Here is a 19206-nt window from a genome sequence, read left to right as displayed (position 1 = left end):
ATCCCTGTTGCAATGAGGATTGCACTTAAAGATCTGTTGGTTTGTTTTTGTTTCAATGGACTACATCAAATGTCCACTAACACTCTGTCTGTGAGATATATCCAAGTGCTCTTAAGGCTCATATGTAGATTTTTTGTAGAACTTTGTGGGTTTTCTAACATGGGAGATATGACTATTCCATGAAAGTGTTGACATCACTTTTGGGCAACACTGCCTAACAAACAAGCCCCCTTCAGTGGAGGATATGATACCAGTACAGCCTATGCAGAGGAGTAACCATGAGGCAAACACTGTGCTTCTGAGCAATTTAGAAGAGACTTGAATAAGGATTTTCCTAGTAGATCTCAGTCACTGTTAAGTAGAAAAAGAAAATGTTCTCTTTGAGCTAAAAAACAATCTCGAAATTGCAACACTAAGATGTTTTAATTCCCTGTAAAATATTTGTGATGTACTGAAGCTTTATGCACCTCAGAAGATCATGTTCTTAAAGCTAATCCATTCCTGTGGGTATAAACATATTGTGGGTAGGACCTTCTGAGGTGTGCCCAGGTAAGTCTTAATACTTTTACTGGAGTCCTTTCTAGAAGGATGAAACTCAGAGAAAGAAACAGAGAGAAAGACACAGAAGTTGAGAGAGGAAGCCACAGAAACAGATACAAAGCCACTGAAGCCAGAAGCTGGAGGCAAAAAAACTCAAAAGAGAAGGCAGAGAACAGTGGACACTGTCATGTGCCTTGCCATCTCACAGAGCAGTCCAAGTATCATCTTCATAATGCCTTGATTTTGGACATTTTCATGACCTTATAACTAGAAGCTTGTAAGCTAATAAATCTTCATTGTTAAAAGCCAGCCCTTTTTTTTTTTTGACTTTCAAAGTCTTTTATTACAACACACCTTAACAAGCTCTCTAAAAACAGAGCCTAAAAAAATTGGTTAAGAACTCATGCTTGTTTCTCCTCATGGAAATCTTCAGTAAAAGGTGAAAGATTTATACAATCTGAAAAGAAACCAGAGTATAAAAGCCAGCCCATTATATGGTATCTGCACCTCATCAGCTTTAGCAAACTAAAACAGATTTGGGTACTAAGAGTGGGGCACTGCCATTTGCAAATACCAAAAATGCTAGAATGGCTTTATAAATGGGTAAGGGGAAGATTCTGGAAGAATCTTCAGGGTGATTTCAGCTTCCAGGCTGAACTCTATCAAGGTGCTTGATAGAAAAGGCCCAGATTGCTTTGAAGAGAATGTAACTGAGAAATTAGAATTTAAGAGATAATTATGGATGCTGAATCATTAGATAGATATTCCTTTTTGCTTTCTGGTATATTAGAGTACACAGAAGCAACTACCCGAATTCTTTGATTGTAATCCAACTGCCTTGATCTCTGATAATGATTGAATAACCTTTATCTTGTGCCTTGTGGTTGTAAAAACCTTGTAACTGACCCTCACTTGTACCCATTTTATCCAGTTTTTTCAACTTTAGAGTCTAATAATCAGTAAAGACAGCCCCTAATACTTATTAATGAAGGGACTTGGATCAGCCCTGAACTAACCCACATCAAGTGAAAAGTTATCTTGATGACTGCAGTTGGATCTAATCAAAATGGGCTGACCTCTAGGAGCTCATATGAACACAGAAGGAAAGACAGAGGATAAACACTGGCATGATATAATTTAGGAAATCCTAGATTGTATAATGATGGTGATTAAATATACAAATTAAAAAATATTTTTGCATGAGAGAGAATAAATGCATGTCAGTATTGCAGGGTGTTCAAAATAGACTGTGCTGGTCTGAAAGATTACGTACCTTAGAAAATCCATGCTTTATTCCTGGTCCAATCTTGTGGGAGCAACCATTTCTTTTAAACTCTATTCAGTACTGTATGTTGGAAACTTGATTAGTTTATCTCTATGGAGAGCTACACACCCAGTTGTGGGTATAAAGGGAGATGTGACTCCATTCATTCCAGGTGGGTCTTGATTAGTTAATGGAATCCTTTAAAAGAGGAAACATTTTAGAGAGTCCCATTTTAGAGAACCATGAGAGTCCACACAGCCAGAGACTTTTGGAGATGAAAAAGGAAAACACCCCCAGGGGAGATTTATGAAGCAACAAGCCTAGAGAGAAAGCTGGCAGATGTTGCCATATTTGCCATGTGCCTTTATAGTTGTGAGAGAAACTCTGAACTTCATCACTTTCCTCAGTGAAGGTAACCTCTTGTTGGTGCCTTAATTTGGACATTTTTATAGCCATGCTTTAATTGGGATATTTTCTTAGCCTTAGAACTCAGCAACTTATTAAATTCCCCTTTTGTTATAGTTTGCTAGCTGCTGGAATGCAATATACCAGAAAGAGAATGGCTTTTTAAAAAGGGGAATTTAATAAGTTGCTAGTGTACAGTTCTAAGGCCAAGAAAATGTCCCAATTAAACAAGTCTATAGAAATGTCCAATCAAAGGCATCCAGGGAAAGATACATTGATTTAAGAAGCCTGATGAAGTTCAGAGTTTCTCTCTCAAGTGAGAAGGCACACGGTGAACACAGTCAGGGTTTCTCTCTCAGCTGAAAGGGCACATGGTGAACACAGCATCATCTGCTAGCTTTCTCTCCTGGCTTCCTGTTTCATGAAGCTCCCCAGGAGGTGCTTTCCTTCTTCATCTCCAAAGGCTATTGGCTGGTGGACTCTGTCTCATGGTGCTACAGCATTCTCTGCTCTCTCCAAATCTCTCATTCTCCAAAATGTTTCCTGTTTTATAGGGCTTCAGAAAACCAATCAAGACTCAATGAAATGGGTGGAGACACATCTCCCCTAATCCAGTTTAACAACCACTCTTGATTGGGGTACATCTCCAGGGAGATTATCTAATTACATACAGTATTGAATAGGGATTATTCTGCCCTTATGAAATGGGATTTAGATTAAAACATGGCTTTCCTAGGGGACATACAGCCTTTCAAACCAGCACACATTTCTAAAAGCAATTCTGTTTCTTATGTTACATCTGGCAGCTAGCAAACCAGACAATATATTGGAAAAAGCACTATCAATGTAAACTAAGATCTGTGTCATCAGGAACATTGTAATATGCTTCCACTGAATGTAACAAAGACATTATGCCAAAACTGAATGTCAGTGACAAGGGATTAGGAAAGGGGTATGGATTCTGTATGGAAGAAAAGGGGATGTTTTCAGATACAGTATGGTGGTGAAGGCATGTCTATACAACTAGCCTGGATTGTTTGATGTATGAATAAAATTGTTTAAAAAGGAACAGAGGGAAACAAGTGCTAAGAGAATGCAGAGAGAGATGTACCTATTCACCGGTGGTAGGGAAATGAGAGATCTTGGAGGGCACTGTGGTGGTTTCACAGGAGCCTAGGGGTGGGGCTGCCATATGATCCTGAGATACCTGGAGGAACTGAGTGTGAGGAGATGAATGAACATTTGCACACTGGTGTTTATGGAGGCAATGCTGTGATCCACAATGAATGGAGGTGGCCTAAGGGTACAGCAACTGAAGAATGGAAGGGGTAACTATGGTATATACAAACAATGGACTACAAGAAGGAATGAAGCTGTGATGTATTCAACTAGATGCATTAACCTTAAAAGCTATATGTTGAATGAAATGTCAGGAACAAAAAGACAAATATGATCATGCCTCAATCATATGGACTAACTATAATATAAAAATTCAGTGAACTAACGTCAAATACCTGATAAGTTGGGGCTTATTGTAAAGGGTCTTAGATTGTAAATTCTTACAGCAGTCACATAGATTCAGGAAATGTAACTGTTAATTCTAAATTATGAGATACTGTGCTATTTGTATATAACATGGTCTTTCTGAGAAATGTCGGGTATTTATGTGACACCTGAGACTCAGAATTAGGGCTCTGAAGCTATGAAAGTCAGCACTACCCCATACAGGAACTGTTCAAAAAGTTGAAAAAGTGATCAGATATTGGGTAGAGACATGAATGAAGGTGATCTGGATAGTAATAAGTATATCAAAAGACTAGGTAAAGGATGATATTATCCATGCTTTAAAATTTCAACTTCTGTGTGAGACTAAAGGGAAAAATGTTTATTTGGGGCAAAATTTATATTTTATGTAGTGCATTTCTTAATTTAACTTGTATGGTCCATTTTGTTTACACCATAAGTACATGGAATCTTCAATTGGGCATGGGATTTTGTTGTTTTGTTCAGGTTAGTGTGATGCCCCATTACATGAAAGAGAGATCTGAACAGTGAATAAAGAAGTATTTGCAAAGGCCCCTTAGGGGAATGGGGAGAAAGGGGTCAATATTCAACTCCCCCATATGGAGAATTCCTGATATTCTAGCATGCAGAAGGGACAACCAAATCAATAGGCTGAGCCCTTGATCTTGGGGATCACCCCTATGAAACTTATTCCTACAAAGGATAGGCTAAACTTAATCAAAGTTAGGCCTAAGAGTTACCCCCAGAGGACCTCTTTTGTTGCTCAGATGTGGCGTGTGCCTCTAAGCTGACACAGTAAGTGAACTCACTGCCCTCCCCTCTATGTGGGACATGATTCCCAGGGGTGTAAACCTCCCTTGCAACATGGGACAGAAATCCCAGAATGAGACAGGACACAGTATCAAGGGATCGAGAAAGCCTTCTTAACAAAAAGGGGGAAGAGAGAAATGAGACAAAATAAAGTGTCAATGGCTGAGAGATTTCAAACAGAGTCAAGAGGCTACCCTGGAAGTTATTCTTACACATTATATAGATATCCCTTTTTTAGTTTAGGGTGTATTAGAGCCAAAGGGGAATTTTGCTCCAGGACAGATCATACCTACAACTGATTTTGCTGAAACTTTGTACTTAATATTGTTACTGAAATGATTTAAGGCTTTGTGATCTGGTGATGGAATTGTTGTACTTTGCATATGGAAAGAACATGTCTTTTTAGCATCCAGAGGATAGAGTATAATAGCCTGAATTTTTATGAGCCCTAGTAGATCATTTTCTTAAAGTTAATCCATTCATGCATTGTGCATGGAGGCTTTTGATTAGGTTCAGCTGAGGTATAAGCCCTGGTGGATCTTACTCTTCTTACTAGTGTCCTTTACAAGAGGATGAAATTCAGAGAAAGAAACAGAGAGAAGGACACAGAAGTTGAGAGGAAGCCACAGAAACAAAGAGAATACCATTGAAGCCAGAAGCTGGAAGCAACAAAACTCAGAAGAGAAGGGAGAGAACCATTGACATTGCCATGTGTCTTGCCATCTGACAGAGGAGTCCAAGTATCATTTTGACAATGCCTTGATTAGGACATTTTCACAGCTTCAGAACTGTAAGCTTGTAAGCTAATAAATCTCCGTTGTTAAAAGCCCACCCATTTATGGTAACTGCAGTTCAGTAGCTTTAATTAGAATGCTATTTTTTGGTGTGTTTATTTTTCAAAAACTTACTCAAACTCCTAAACTAGAAAAATGAAATATTTGAAAATATTACTGGGGGGGGGGGCATGGTGGCTCAGCAGGCAGGATTCTTGCCTGCCATGCCAGAGATTCAGGTTTGATTCCTAGTGCCTGCCCATGCAAAGAAATAAATAAGTAAAATATTCCTATAATGGAATTCAGTAATAGGAATTTATAAAAGCTTTATAGAGAGAAAAATTTAATGTTTATATCATTATCAAACAATGGAAAAAATGGGTATAATATACAAACCTAGAAAAAAATATACTTTGTGTAAATGTTTTGATTTATGTGACAATTATGTCCTCATTGCAAAAAAATTAAATACTAAATTTACTAATATAGTCAATAATGAATTACATAATTTACATTAAATATCTTTGAATTTTTCACTCAGTAGGTTAATAATATTTACTATTTGTAGAATACCTTTATGTTCCAGATGTGTAATTCTTTTATTTTTTAATATTACTTCATTAACTCTCATTACAACTTTGTGAGGAAAGCATTATTACCACCATTTTCTCCTAACACAATTGGTATTTAAGTAACTTGTACTTGGTCATATATTCTAATGAGCAGCTCAGATTAGAAAATACCTTCATGTCTTCTGACACCATAGCCCCTTCCATTATTTTCAACTCAGACTAACCTGTTCTGAAATGAATTTCGATTCTTCTCTCATCAGTTCAAGAAATATTAAGTGAATATAATTTGCTAAACTATGCAGTAGCAAATGAAGAAATTGTTGGGTAGATTATATTTCAGTGCAGATATTTTATCCCTTTCAGTGAATCTGAATAACTCATTTGAGTTTGTCTCTCAATCCCCCATCCCCTATCCCTTCCTATGACACCTGCATTCCTGCCCCCCACCACCCCACACACACACACGCAGAAGAAACCTCCTTCAATATCCTGCTGCAATGTAAAGGACATGGAACTCAGCCTTGCAGAGTGGGAGATGAAGCCTGGCATTGTATTTATTAATTTTATGACTAGATTCATGACCTAGCTCAACATAAAGTATATCACTTATAAAATGGTGCTATGAACACCTACTTTATTTAAATATTGGAAACAAAATACATGAAAATTGCCTGGTGTTGTTCCTTAATCATCACATGGCAGGCCTTTTGACTAGTAGTAGATTACTTTCATTATTATTATTATTGTCATTATTATATCAAGACTGTAATGGTAAGGTTTTTCTGCATAAGAAAGCACCCTCAAATTTAGCTTCTTTAACATATTTTTTTGAGAGTCTCTGTATTGCCTGAACAGTTCTTCTGGCTCAACTATGCTGAGGTTAAATTGTCCAGGATGGCTTCACTTACATGTCTAGACATTGGGAATCTGGTTGGTCTGGGAAGACTTCAACTTGGACAACTCATTTATTTTCCATGTGGTTTATTGGGCAGGCTAGTTTAAGATTCTACACATGGCAGTCCCTGGTTCCAAGTAGGAGCAAGAGAGTGAGCAAATACTTCCCAAGACTCTACTCCCATTAGGTTTGCTAGTTCTCATTGCCCAAAACAAACCACGAGGCACATCACAAGGATCGACGTGAGAAGGCACTACCCAAAACATGGGTAGAGGGTATAGATTAACTTGTGGCCAATTTCACAATCTACCAAGCTTTTTCATTATCAAATTTCCTTGGAACCAATGGCACAAAACCAGTCTTTAAGGCTGTCTCATCATGTAACTCTGTTAATCCATTCATTTGGCATGGTGTGTCTTACTTTCTTAATTCCTATTCGGTTTTCTATCAAATGCTATTATTCTCAGGTTGCAATATTCATGTGTCCTACTATATACCTCAATTCATTTGTTTTGAAAATTAAACCAATACATTGATTTTTTTACCTGAAAACAGGAATAACTAAATATATACAGCTATGACACTTTGATAAGACTTTGATAAGTATTTCCCTAAAATCTGTACTTTGTGACTATGCTATGGGATTTCTTGCTAATTGGAGGGTGATTATCTTGTGCCAGAGACAGCACTTTCACTCAAACTAAGTCACCCTGTCCTTGAGTGCTGCACACAAGCACATTCTCTCTGGTACAACTGTTTCTCTGCTCCACTGTGATGTTACATTGCTTCAGGCTGTGAATCAGTGAATCCTTCAAATGCATCCTTGGGTGCTCATGCTCAACTGACATCCTGTAGGTTAATACTTTTCAGTGTACTGTATTCTTCCATCACTCATAATTCTAACATGTCTGAGCCCAGCCCAGGGTGAATTTCAAATATTTGATGACCTGACTGCTGAAAGGTTTGCCAGCCAAATATTACAAACAACAATTTGTGGGAGGCAAGAACAGAACTTACCTAAATAACTAAATTGGGCATTTGTAAGTGTCCTGATCACATAAATAAAAGTGGACATTTCCACATCACACAGCTGAGAAACAATAAAGCATCAAGTTCCAAACCAAAACCAACAGTTCCTGTTTCCTCAGGGACACAATGACATATGAATTTCAGAGACTATTTTAAAAATCAGATTACCAGCTTTCTGGGCATGATATAGTTTCCCATAGCTCAACTAGCAAACAAGGTTTTAAGTGAAAAACTGGGTTTCTTTTTGTAAGATTACTACATTATTTATAGTCTCTGAAACAGTGATGAGTTTCCCTTTTATGTCAGTTTATTTTTAATTTTGAAGCATTTTACTTTAAGCACTACCCAAGCTTACTCTAGTACATGAGTTGATTTTATTCCTATTGTTTCTGTTGCAACCATTGCCTGGTTTGGGAATCGTAAAAGGTTAGTTAAGATAGAATGTTCCCAATAACAATAAAATGGAAAATAGTTTTCAGTTCACAGCCATCTGAAGAATTATCAAGACAAGTCAAATGTTCTTCCTACAGCCACAAAAGCTAAGCTTTCTCCCCTTTCCCTTTGTGGTCTTAACTGCTGCATCTGGCCTGTCATTGAAGGAAGAAGTCTGGTTTGCCTTCAGTGTGGGATGGCCATTTACCTTCTTCTTTCATGCTGTTTCCACCAAAAAGAGGAATGGTGCGGGGCACACACCTCAAAAGCATTTCAAATCCTTTGAGAGACTCCAGAACAAGTTGACTTTGTTCTCTGTTTTTTAAAAACAGCCCCTTCCAATCTTAATCTCCCCTGCTGGGGAACTCAAAGCCTTCTCAAAGACCTCAATATCATTTCTTCTAAGAGATCCATTGGATCTCTAGCTAATAGGACTCTATGACTGAGAATGGCTTTTCCTAAATTCCCAATAATATTATGAAAATTAGCTTCTTATGTCTTATACCTTGCTATACCTATAATGTCCAAGCTGGTGATTTACTCAGTTTTCATTATGCTCTGAGACACTCTGATTTATTAAAATGCCTTTTACTCTTTCGGTTATTATATTCCATTGGATGAGATTTAACATGGGCTCCTTACTTTGTAGCAAAGTACTTGGGTTTTTCTGTATGTTTCAGTTTGTTAGCTGCCGGATGCAACACATCAGAGATGGATTGGCTTTTAATAAAAGGGGATTTATTTTGTTGGTTCTTCAGAGGAAAGGCAGCTAACTTTCCACTGAGGTTCTTTCTTACATGGAAGGCACAAAATGGTCTCTGCTGGTCTTCTCTCCAGGCCACTGAGTTCCAACAACTTTCCCCGGGGTGACTTCTTTCTGCATCTCCAAAGGCCTGGGCTGAGCTGCGAGTGCTGAGATGAGGAATGCCGAGCTGTTAGCTGTGCTATGTTACAATCTCTCATTTAAGCACCAGCCAATTAAGTCAAACATCACTCATTGCAGCAGACACGCCTCCTAGTTGACTGCAGATGTAATTGGCAACAGATGAGGGTCACGTACCGTTGCCTTATGTCTGCAGCAACAAGACTAGGTATGCTCACCTGGTCAAGTTGACAACTGAATCTAACTAACACACTGTACATGCCATGTTTCACTCAACCACCATCTCTAGATTCTGCTCTGTCCTCACTGTTTATCATTCTCCTTTCCCCATATATTTTTATCCCCTCACAACTTTTCCCCCTCATCTCATGTTTTGCTTTTCTCTCCACTTATCTGTTTGGTTTCTTATTCCTCACTTCCTTCCTCTATTTTTGGTTTCTTCACCCTCCAATCCTTCTGTCAGTGCCACACTACTCTTCTCCCCTTGTGGAGACTTCTATATGGTATCCACCCTCTCCGTGTGAGTCTGTGTGTGCACATGGGTGCAGATATGCATGTGTTCTGGAAACAGGCAGAGTTCTGAGTACAGATGATGATGGAGGTGGCTATTGAGTCAGGAACAAACCTCACAGCTTCATAAGTGAAGTTGTTTGAGAATTCTTGCCCGAAGTAACCCAATGAACATATGCTAGCAGGTATGAATGGAAATGAATCTCTTTCAGGTTTCACTCAGAATCTCCCAATATTTAGCAAAACATTTATTTGTCCTTCCAATGCTCCTAAATGCAGAACACTTCAGATTATGTAAAATGCATATTTTATTAAAGTAATTGCAATTTAAGAATTCTTTATGGTAAATTGTATGTCTTACTCTCATTTGTCTGTATTCTCTTTATTTGGGCAACAATATTATCTACCTTATCTGTTATGTATATTTTCAATGAGGCTTCCTGAGGTCATCACAGTGATGAATAAAGGAATCTGTACGTTTGTACTACAAGTCCTCACTGATTCAATGGGAGCCATGCTTTTGCCTCTGGATTAAGTGCATCTTTTCTGAAAGACTTTGATTCTTAAGCATTGTTAGAAATTATTATGTGTTGTAAACAGACAATGAAGTATCCCAGATAGAGTTAGTCAAATTATTTTTACTTAAGGGAAAAGATTAATGTGGATTCAGATAACATATTAGTCTTTTCAAAGGATAATATTTTTCTGGAGAAAAAAAAGTTAGAGGAAAAAGCCTTTTAGTTTCCAATGGAAATGGAAGATATCTGTACTTTAATTTTACATTTCATTCAAACCAGACTTGGTGAAACTCAGCAGTCTAGTGTTGGGGACATTCTCCAATTTCCTGGTTTTGTTCTACAGAAGGATTCAACACTTTCTGAAGCATCAATCAAGAGAAAGAGAATTGATTTTTTAGCTTTTGAGGTAAGCACAGAAGGTATTGTATTGCCATTTCCACTTCCTTTGTTTTTCTTCTCCCACCTACTACCTGCTGTTCTGTTTCTTCTCTCCTTTCCCTGTCAGATTTTACAGTCACATGCAAACTTTATTTGTTGCTAACATTTACTCTGATTCCAGGATTCACTATTGAGGTACCAACTGCGGGAGCTCTTTATCTCCCGCTTGGGGTCTTCCTCTCAGCGACGGGGGGGGGGGGGACTGTGCCGGTTCCCCGGGGGCTCGAAGGTGTAGAGGGCGCGTGGGACAAAAGAACGAGTCGCGGGTACTGGCGGAGCTGGCAAGGCGTGCGCACCAGAACGTTTATTAGAGTAAGTATACCAGCTTATATAGGGTGAAGCGTCTAGGGGAGGGGTGAGCGAGAAGGGCTCAGAGCAATTTTTTGATTGGTTGGGACGGGTTTTATTGCCATAAATGGAAGGCTCAGGCGGGGGTTTTAGAGCCTTTATCTAATCATTCATTCATTCATTTATTCAGTGAGTCATTCATTCATCAAATATGCAAGCATTATGTGTGAGATATACTAGATTATTATATTTATTATTATTTATACACTCTTATGACATAAAAGTACAACTGCTTTGTGATGTGGGAGGCATATACCAGACATCATGACAAAACTATTTCCTGCTATGGAAAGCTTGACAAAGATGGTAACTATGAACACTAGATTTTAGGAGAAATTCAGTGAACTTCCAAACAAGAGTGACAGTGTGGTGTGGTAGGATTAGTTGTCTTTCCTCTTACCTTGAAAGCTACTCTGCAAGTTTTCTGCAAGGTAATTCAGTGGGTACACAGCTTACAGACTCATTTAGGCTCCCATTAGACTCTCTAGTTTCCATTTTTTTTTGGCCTAGGAGACAGAAAAGGAACAACAGAAGCAAGATTAGAGAGTAGGTTCCAAGAAGTCCTGGAAAACAGATAGAGAAAGGAAGAATTGCACCAGTGGGCTTGGAGGATGGAGATTCAATATCTCTTCCCCAATACCATAACCCAAGAAAAATTTGCTAAAAAAAATAAGTTAAAAAAGAGATTATTTCCTTCAATATAATCCAACATCCAAAGGGTAACAGAACAGTCACAAAAAACATGAAGGTTTTTATCAACAGACCAAGCCCTTGATCTTGAGGCTTGCTCTTGTGAGGCTTATGTATGTAGTGGAGAAGCTTAGTCTACCTATACATATGCCTAAGAATTACCTCTGGAAGACCTATTTTGTTGCTCAGCTGTGGCCTCTCTGTCTCTCTAAGCCCAACTCTGCAAGTGCAATCATTGCCCTCCCCACTACATAGGACATGACATCCAGGGGTGAAAGTGTTCCTGGCAGCATTGGAGATGACTCCCAGGGATGAGCCTGGCCTGGGAACCAGGGATCAACAATGCCATCCCGACCAAAAGGGGAACATGAGTGTAACAAATAAAGTATCAGTGGCTGAGAGAATTCAAATAGAGTCTATAGGCTACTCTGGAGGTTACTCTTGTGCAAACTTCAGTTACACATTGCTACCTATTGTAACTTGCCAAACCCCAACCAAAACCATTTCTAAGCCAGGCCTAAAGAACTCCTAGGGCAACATATAAGATTCCACAAGAGTTCCACACACTAGGGCAAGTTTACAGAAACCTACAACCTCCAGATGGGTCCCTGGATCAGATAAGTCCTGAAATGCAGAGGGGCCAGCCTGTCCAGAACATCAACTAGTTCCATCCCCTATCCCATATTATCAACAGCCCTTTCCCTGAAAAAGTTAGAATGGGCACAGCCCAAATACCCCTAAAGAGTGGGAGAAAGATCAAAGGTGATGGTAGAGTTATTCAGAGAAAGTAGGGGTTAACAAATGAGTATGAGTACTGAATCAGTATATTGATATTTCTTTTAGTCCCTAGTATCTTAGAATAGCTAGAAGTAAAAACCTAAAATTGTGGTATTATTACCCACACCAAACCCTGAAATCTGTTCTACAACTAATTATTGTGATGTGTTCTGAAATTTATAGCTTTTTTTGCATATATGTTATTTTTCACAAAAAGAGAGCCAGCATAGCACAATAGGGCTAGAATTACCTTTCTAATCCTAGTTCTACCGCTTAGCGTGAGTTGCATGACCTTGGGTCAATTACTGAACTCAAGCCTCAGTTTACTTGTCTATCAAATACATAGAATTGTATGAGTAAATTAGGTAGTATGTGGAAATCTTGAAAGGAATGTATCAGAATAGTAAGCACCCAGTGAAAATAAGTTCTAATACTTGGCTCGTAGAACTATTGTCAGAAGTAAGCAAATGAAATTTGTGTTCTGTTTATGGTTCACAGAGCATTGTAACAGAATCTGGCAGATAATAAAGGCTCAATAAATTAATACCTGATATGTAATTTCCCCCTTCAAAACAAAAGAAAACAAAACAAGACTCTACAAAGTTTCCATGTTCTAGGTTAACTTTTCATAAATCTATAACCTCCAGATGGGTCCCTGGACCAGACAATTCCTGAAATGAAGAGGATTTTAATATTTCAGTCTCTTCTTTGAAGTCTTGCTTCTTTCTTACTCCATCCACCTCTGTTGACAGTGACTAAGATGATTGTAATAATGAGAGAAGATACTTAAAGAATCAGTTTTAGCCTAATTCTCTACAAAGAATGTAATCTGGACTAATGCTACCACATATAATCTTCTTAATCTTAATCTCTTAAACTATCTCCAGTTTTAGTTATCAGTTTGACCCTATCTTCTCAAGGGTGGATGGCATGAATGTATGGAAACATGTGGCATTGTGAAAGATCATAGATTTTGGAATTATACAGACAATACTGAATCTCTCTCAAAGTCTCCATTTCCTAGCCTGTAAATTGATAATAATAATATTTAACTAATAACTACCTTTTAGAGGCAAGTAAGGGAGATAATGAATATACCTTTCACATGGTACCTGATCATTTATCAGTAGGTTTTGTTCTTCTTTCTTTTAATAATTCCTTAGGTTCCAGACTATCAAATAAATTGCTTTGTGAACAGTTTCTAGTCATATATCATGAATATAGGTGGCAAGAATAGGATAAGAGAAGAAGGGATAAATGTAATTTTTGATACAAGTTTTGATTTAAGTTTGAATAAATGTTTCAAAATTTAGGCTGTGAGTGACTTCTGGTGATTTGAGACTGCAGTTAAAAACTAGATTAGGTGTTAATCGGGAGTGCCAGACAAAATCACAAGTGACCTGGTTTGAAAAGCTTTAACTACGGGGTATAGCAATGCCCATGTGTAAGCCAAAATAAAAACACACTTACCTGCCTACCCACACCCCACCAAAAAAAGAAAAAGTAATGGAATCCAACAATATTTTTTCTTATATTAATAACTTTGGTGCTTTTAAAAGAATATTAAGTACCAAATTCTCTTGAAAATTCTTGTTTTTGCTTTGCTGGTGCATAGGAACTTGCTTAGTCTCAACAGAGAAAGGGCCCAGATCCATTCCCCTGACATTTATTTTCCCACACCCCACTCCATACCCCACTCCAGCTTTTATGCTTTGAAATCCATTGTTTAATCCTTTAGTGAGATTAGTTCTAGGTAAGATTGAGTAACATGATCCTCCTGTCTCTCCCATTCAATGCAAATATAAATCCTTGACAGAATTCAGGGAACAACTATCTGAGGACTCTGAAAAGTAAAAGGTAGCAGGCAGATTGGGAAAGGAAAGAATTTAAAGTACCTTCAATCAGCAATGGCTTTCTATTTTCCCCCCTCCAGGGTCCCCAGGGTTGGAATCAAAGACAAGTCAAAACTAAGAAGATTGTTATCAGGTGTGGATAGAAAGAGCTTCAAGAGTTGCCCTCACTTTCTGGTGTGAGAAGCAGGAAATGGGTCTCTTGAGAGTTATGGAGAGTGCGGGAATTCCCTGCTATTTGTTTTCTTTCATCTGCTCTCTTGGGCTGCAGCCCCAGGAAACCTCACAACAGCAGGACAGCTGGGTAGGTGACTAAAATTCTAAGAATGGAATAGAGACCCCCCAGAAATTAAAAGAAACATAAGGGAACCCTATGAAAAGCAGAATGCACTTAAACAACTTAAATAAAATGGGCCAATTTCTTGGGGGCACAAACTTCCAGAATTCCCACATAAGAAGAAATAAATAACCTGAATAATAGTCCTCTAGTTATTACAGAGATTACATTGATAGTTACATACAAACACTGGCATACACATTTATACACAACAGTCTTAGAGGGTTTCACAGAGGAATTCTAGCAAATACTGAAAGAAGAAATAATTTCAATTCTGCACTTTAGCTTCCAGAAAGAAGAGAAAAAAGTCACCAACTCATTTTATAAGAGCAGTGGTACTCTGATACCCAAAGCAGACGAAGACAGTTCAAGAAAAGAAAACTGTAAGACAATATCTCCTATGAAAAGAGATGCAAAGACTACTAAACAAAATATTAGCAAAAAGAATACATAAACATTTTAAAAGAATAATACACTATAATCAAAGGGGTTTATTCTGGCAATATAGAGCTGGTTCAATATTTGAAAATCAACCAATGTAATGTAACAACAGATTAAAAGAGAAAAACCACATGATTATACAATGGATACAGAAAAATCATTTGACAAAATTCAGCAACCATTCCTGATTAAAAACTCTTAGTAAAGTATGGAAGCTTAACCTGATAAAGGGGATCCACAAAATCCCACAGCTAATATCACACATATGGTGAAAGTCTAAATATTTTGCCCTTAAGATCAGAAACAAGGCAAGGCTCTGTATTTATATCACTTCAGTGCTCCACAAAATAATGCTCTTTTCCCCAAAGATTTCCATCTCTGAATTCCCAGAACCTTACATAGCAAAGGGAAATTAAAGTTGCAGGTGGAATTAGAATTGTCAATTAACTGGTTTTGCCATACAGAGTTATACAGGTGGCTCCAATGTAATCACAGGGGTCCATGAAGGGGAAGAGGGAGGCAGAAGAGTCAGTACCAGGGTGAGATTTAAAGATATTACTTGCTGGCTTTGAAGGTGAAGGAAGTTATGTTTGCTGCTCCAAAGTAAGTCCTTGCCCTGTGTACACCAAGTCAATCAGTAGACACTGGGATCTTGAGAAAAGAGCAAGTTTATTTAGCAAAAGCTAGCCTTACAAAGACAGGAGGGCAGGCCCCAAATCTGTCTCTCCAAACTGGAGAAACTTTCAGTGTTTTCCAGCATTCATACAAAGACAAATAGTCTTAGGATAATAAGCAAGGAGGTGTGAGATGATGAGATCAGAGCCTAATTACTGAGTATGCACAGAATGATTACATTCTTAGGCTACTATACATGTCAGGTTTCATAACCTTGATCAGAACTGGCTTGGTTCAGCAAAATAACTTAAAAATTGGGGGTATTTAGTTCTGGACTGACTTATATTAATGAATAAGGTGCTATGTGCAAGGGCACCCAAATTCAGAGTTGCAAAACAAGGGGATACAAATGGGGTTGGTCATGACTTGTCTTGTTATTGTCCAGTTACAGGCTGCAGTTTCAAAACTTAGCACCAGCAAAACAAGGCATCTAGATTACAGTTCAGTTAGTGTGATGTTTTTGCTGCTATAATCAGGCAAAGTTTTTTGCTAGGTTAACTTTCTTTTTAATTACCCATATTTTGTCAGTTAAAGCCAATTAAGTTTATCTAGCTGGAGCTATTAAATAGAAGAACCTATCTATGAGGTGTGTAAATGAGATTTTGGAGATCACAGAAATGAGAAATTGGAAATTTTTGCAACTTAGTCATGGAGGGGGTCTGCTTTAGAAAGTGATCATTGCAGGACTCAGGGAGGTGATGAAAAATGCATCAGGGTCTGCTACAGTCCCCTCACCCCTACCCCTTTGATGCTCCCTTTCTACATCTTGAGGAAATGGGGTGAAAACTGTTCAAGACACTTCCTTCTGACTTAGGGCAAACTTGTTATGAGACAGAGGAATGGAGTTATTTTCCTTGCTGGCTGAAGGAATTCATGAGTTCCTGATTGTTCTTGGAAGGACTGGTTTTTCCTGAGTTTTGGGAATTAACCAGTATAAGGATAATCAGGAGGCTTTAAGTTTCTGAAAAATAACTTGATGAGCAAAGTGAACATTAAATTCAAGTAACAGAGGTAAAAGAATTATGATTAGGAGATTTACAAGTGAGTATAACTATGTCATATTGGGGAAATAGCTTTTCATATTTTCCTAGATTGAGCTTGGGGCATTGATTTCACTTAGCTATGTGGCTCACTTAATGGTGCCTGGATGTTCTCAGGGTCCCAGGAGCATGTTTGCTTGAGGCTTTGTGTATTGTGGCAGTTTGTGAATCTGGCTGAGACCTGCTTAATAGTAACCTCTAGAATGACCTGACTGTACTTGAAATCTCTTAACCATGGAAGCTGTTTCATTTATTTAGCATTTCCCCCTATTGATTAGGATCTCTCCCTGAAAGCATGGCTAATCAATATTTAGTATTAGTCCCATAATATCAGGGAAGCTCATTCCTGGGAGTCAAGTCCCACATGGGGGGAGAGTGAATTTATTTGTAGAGTTTGGCTTAGAAAGAGGCCACACTGAGTAACAAGGAGGTTTCTCACTGACTACTACCAAATTTTAATTGTAATTAGGCTTAGTTTTGTCATCACAGAAATAAGGGTTATCAGTACAAGCATCAGATCAGTGGCTTGGCTCATTAGCATATTTCTTTGTCTGAGGCAAGTTTCATATATTTCAGAGTTCATTTTTATGTATTCTTGCTGTAAGTTTATATGAGGATAATTTGATTCCTAATAGGATTATACCTTAGATTTAGAACTTGTAAAGTTTTTTTTAATTATAGTTTTAGTAAGCTTGAGAGAATAGCAGAAATGCCCCAGGTGGGAAAGTGTACAATTCTGTGTTTTTTTCCCTAGAACCTCAAGGGACTTTACAAATACTTCTCCATTTTATGCCCAAAACATTTTGAATGCATCAAGGTATTACATTAACTTGTACAGAATGCTAAGGTCTTATTTATTTAATTTTAGGTTCTATGTTAAATAAAGCTGAGTCTGCAAACAGACTAAATAAGACAGTGTACTATAGATAATTCAAATTTTGGATAAAATAAATCTTTCCTCCTTGGTCTTACAGAGAAATTGAAGTTTTAAAATATAGCTGTTACTCTTTACCTTGTCTTCTGATTTACTTTAAGTCTAATAGCATCAGTTTTCTTTATATTCTTAATTTGAGGTCTGACCACTTCTTCAGATTTTTTGACAGTTGCTATGTGGAGTCATTCTTTTTTTTTTTTTAGAATTAATACTGCTTCTTCATCATCTCCAGAGTTGCAGTGCTCAGATGTCACACAGACCCCCAAGTTCCAGGAAATTATCAGGTTTCACCATAGAGCAAAACATCTCAGAATTTAGAAATAATAACTAAACCCAGAAACAAACATGATGGATGCAAGAGCTTACAATCTAGGTCTTAATTCCGTAATGATATTTTCTTAATGAAGTGATTTCCAGAAATAAAAATATCTGACAATTAACTTATATTGAGCTTATTAACTAAACACATTAGCAGAAGTTTTATCCTTCCTCACTTTTACACTTTTACTAGGGTTTTATTAAACATAATTTATAGACTTGCCTTGCTTCCTTTGTAAAGTCTCTTGTTGAAGATGAAACTGTGATCTCAGCTGACTTCAGGCACTTTCAGAGAAGTGTTGGAGTATAACAATGTAACTGACAAGGAATTTGGTTGTTTCTGTGACAAAGAATATTTTAAAAATAACTGAAGCCATGGCTAACAATACTATACTAATATCTGTTGTCTAATATCCTGCAGATCAGTATCAGGATATAATATGGACAGTAAGAACATTGTTAAGCCTCTGGGAATTTTACATAATCTTTAAATATTTATATGAACAATGCTTCTTCCATACAAATATAACTAACAGAAGGTTAGAACATTTCTTTTAATTTTTATAACATTTTTAAAACAATTTCCATGCAATTTCTATCAAAAGAAAACTATGTTTAGCACTTGAGATTTTACAACATGAAAGAACAAGTCCTTCACAAGTTTGAAATAAGATATTCTTTAAGGTTTGATTTTGAGAAAGCAAAATCTTAAAATCTTATGTTTAATATAATGTTAAACAGAAAAATGGGTTATTGTAAAAACAATATGTGGTTTCTTATTTAACTAAAGTTAAGGAAAATACTTAGTTATTTTTAAAGTGAGAAAATTATTTTCTTAACCAACCATAAGGATATGATAAAGTCAATATAAAGCACAAGTTATTCTGATAAAATGCAAACTTTCTGCCTTTTCCATTGATTATTTTAAAAAAGCTTTTATAAGCTATTACTAAAAACAGACACATAATCTAAGAAAACTCTGTCATTTTAATAGAAAGACACAAATTTTAGTTTTGTGTCAGTATATTATTTGATATTAAGGCTTTTTAAATCTATAGCTAGACCTATCAAATCTTACCCAACTTTGACCACAAGAAATAAATTCCCTTTTCTGTGAACCTTCTGCAACTTTCTGTAGCTATTCAGGTCTTGCTATACATTTTCCTTTCTCTCATTCTGGAACAACTAGTTATTTTATTTTAG

General features: G+C 37.3%; 1 protein-coding gene and 1 non-coding gene across 7 annotated transcripts in view; both read right to left on the bottom strand.

Annotated features, from left to right (window-relative positions):
* Nucleotides 1–19206, bottom strand: part of LOC143686146 (uncharacterized) — a 124560-nt gene that overhangs the window by 58799 nt on the left and 46555 nt on the right. For 3 of the 6 annotated variants that reach the window (XR_013176931.1, XM_077163150.1, XM_077163151.1), the window contains one exon: nucleotides 18225–18343. The exons of the other annotated variants lie outside the window; for them this stretch is intronic. Coding sequence is in view for 1 of the 3 variants with exons in the window: in XM_077163151.1 (XP_077019266.1) it covers nucleotides 18282–18343 (62 nt within the window). In the remaining 2 variants the exon portion in view is untranslated. Of the gene's footprint in view, nucleotides 1–18224; nucleotides 18344–19206 lie in introns of those variants that run through there. 6 annotated transcript variants of the gene reach the window in all.
* On the bottom strand, nucleotides 902–1017 carry LOC143689099 (U5 spliceosomal RNA). The gene has a single exon (XR_013178572.1). It is a non-coding gene; the product is annotated as a U5 spliceosomal RNA (small nuclear RNA).

Source organism: Tamandua tetradactyla, chromosome 6 (genome assembly GCF_023851605.1).
Source record: "Tamandua tetradactyla isolate mTamTet1 chromosome 6, mTamTet1.pri, whole genome shotgun sequence".
Lineage (NCBI taxonomy): Eukaryota > Metazoa > Chordata > Mammalia > Pilosa > Myrmecophagidae > Tamandua > Tamandua tetradactyla.
Note: the sequence above shows the minus strand (reverse complement) of the source record. Positions and strands in the feature narration are given on the sequence as shown.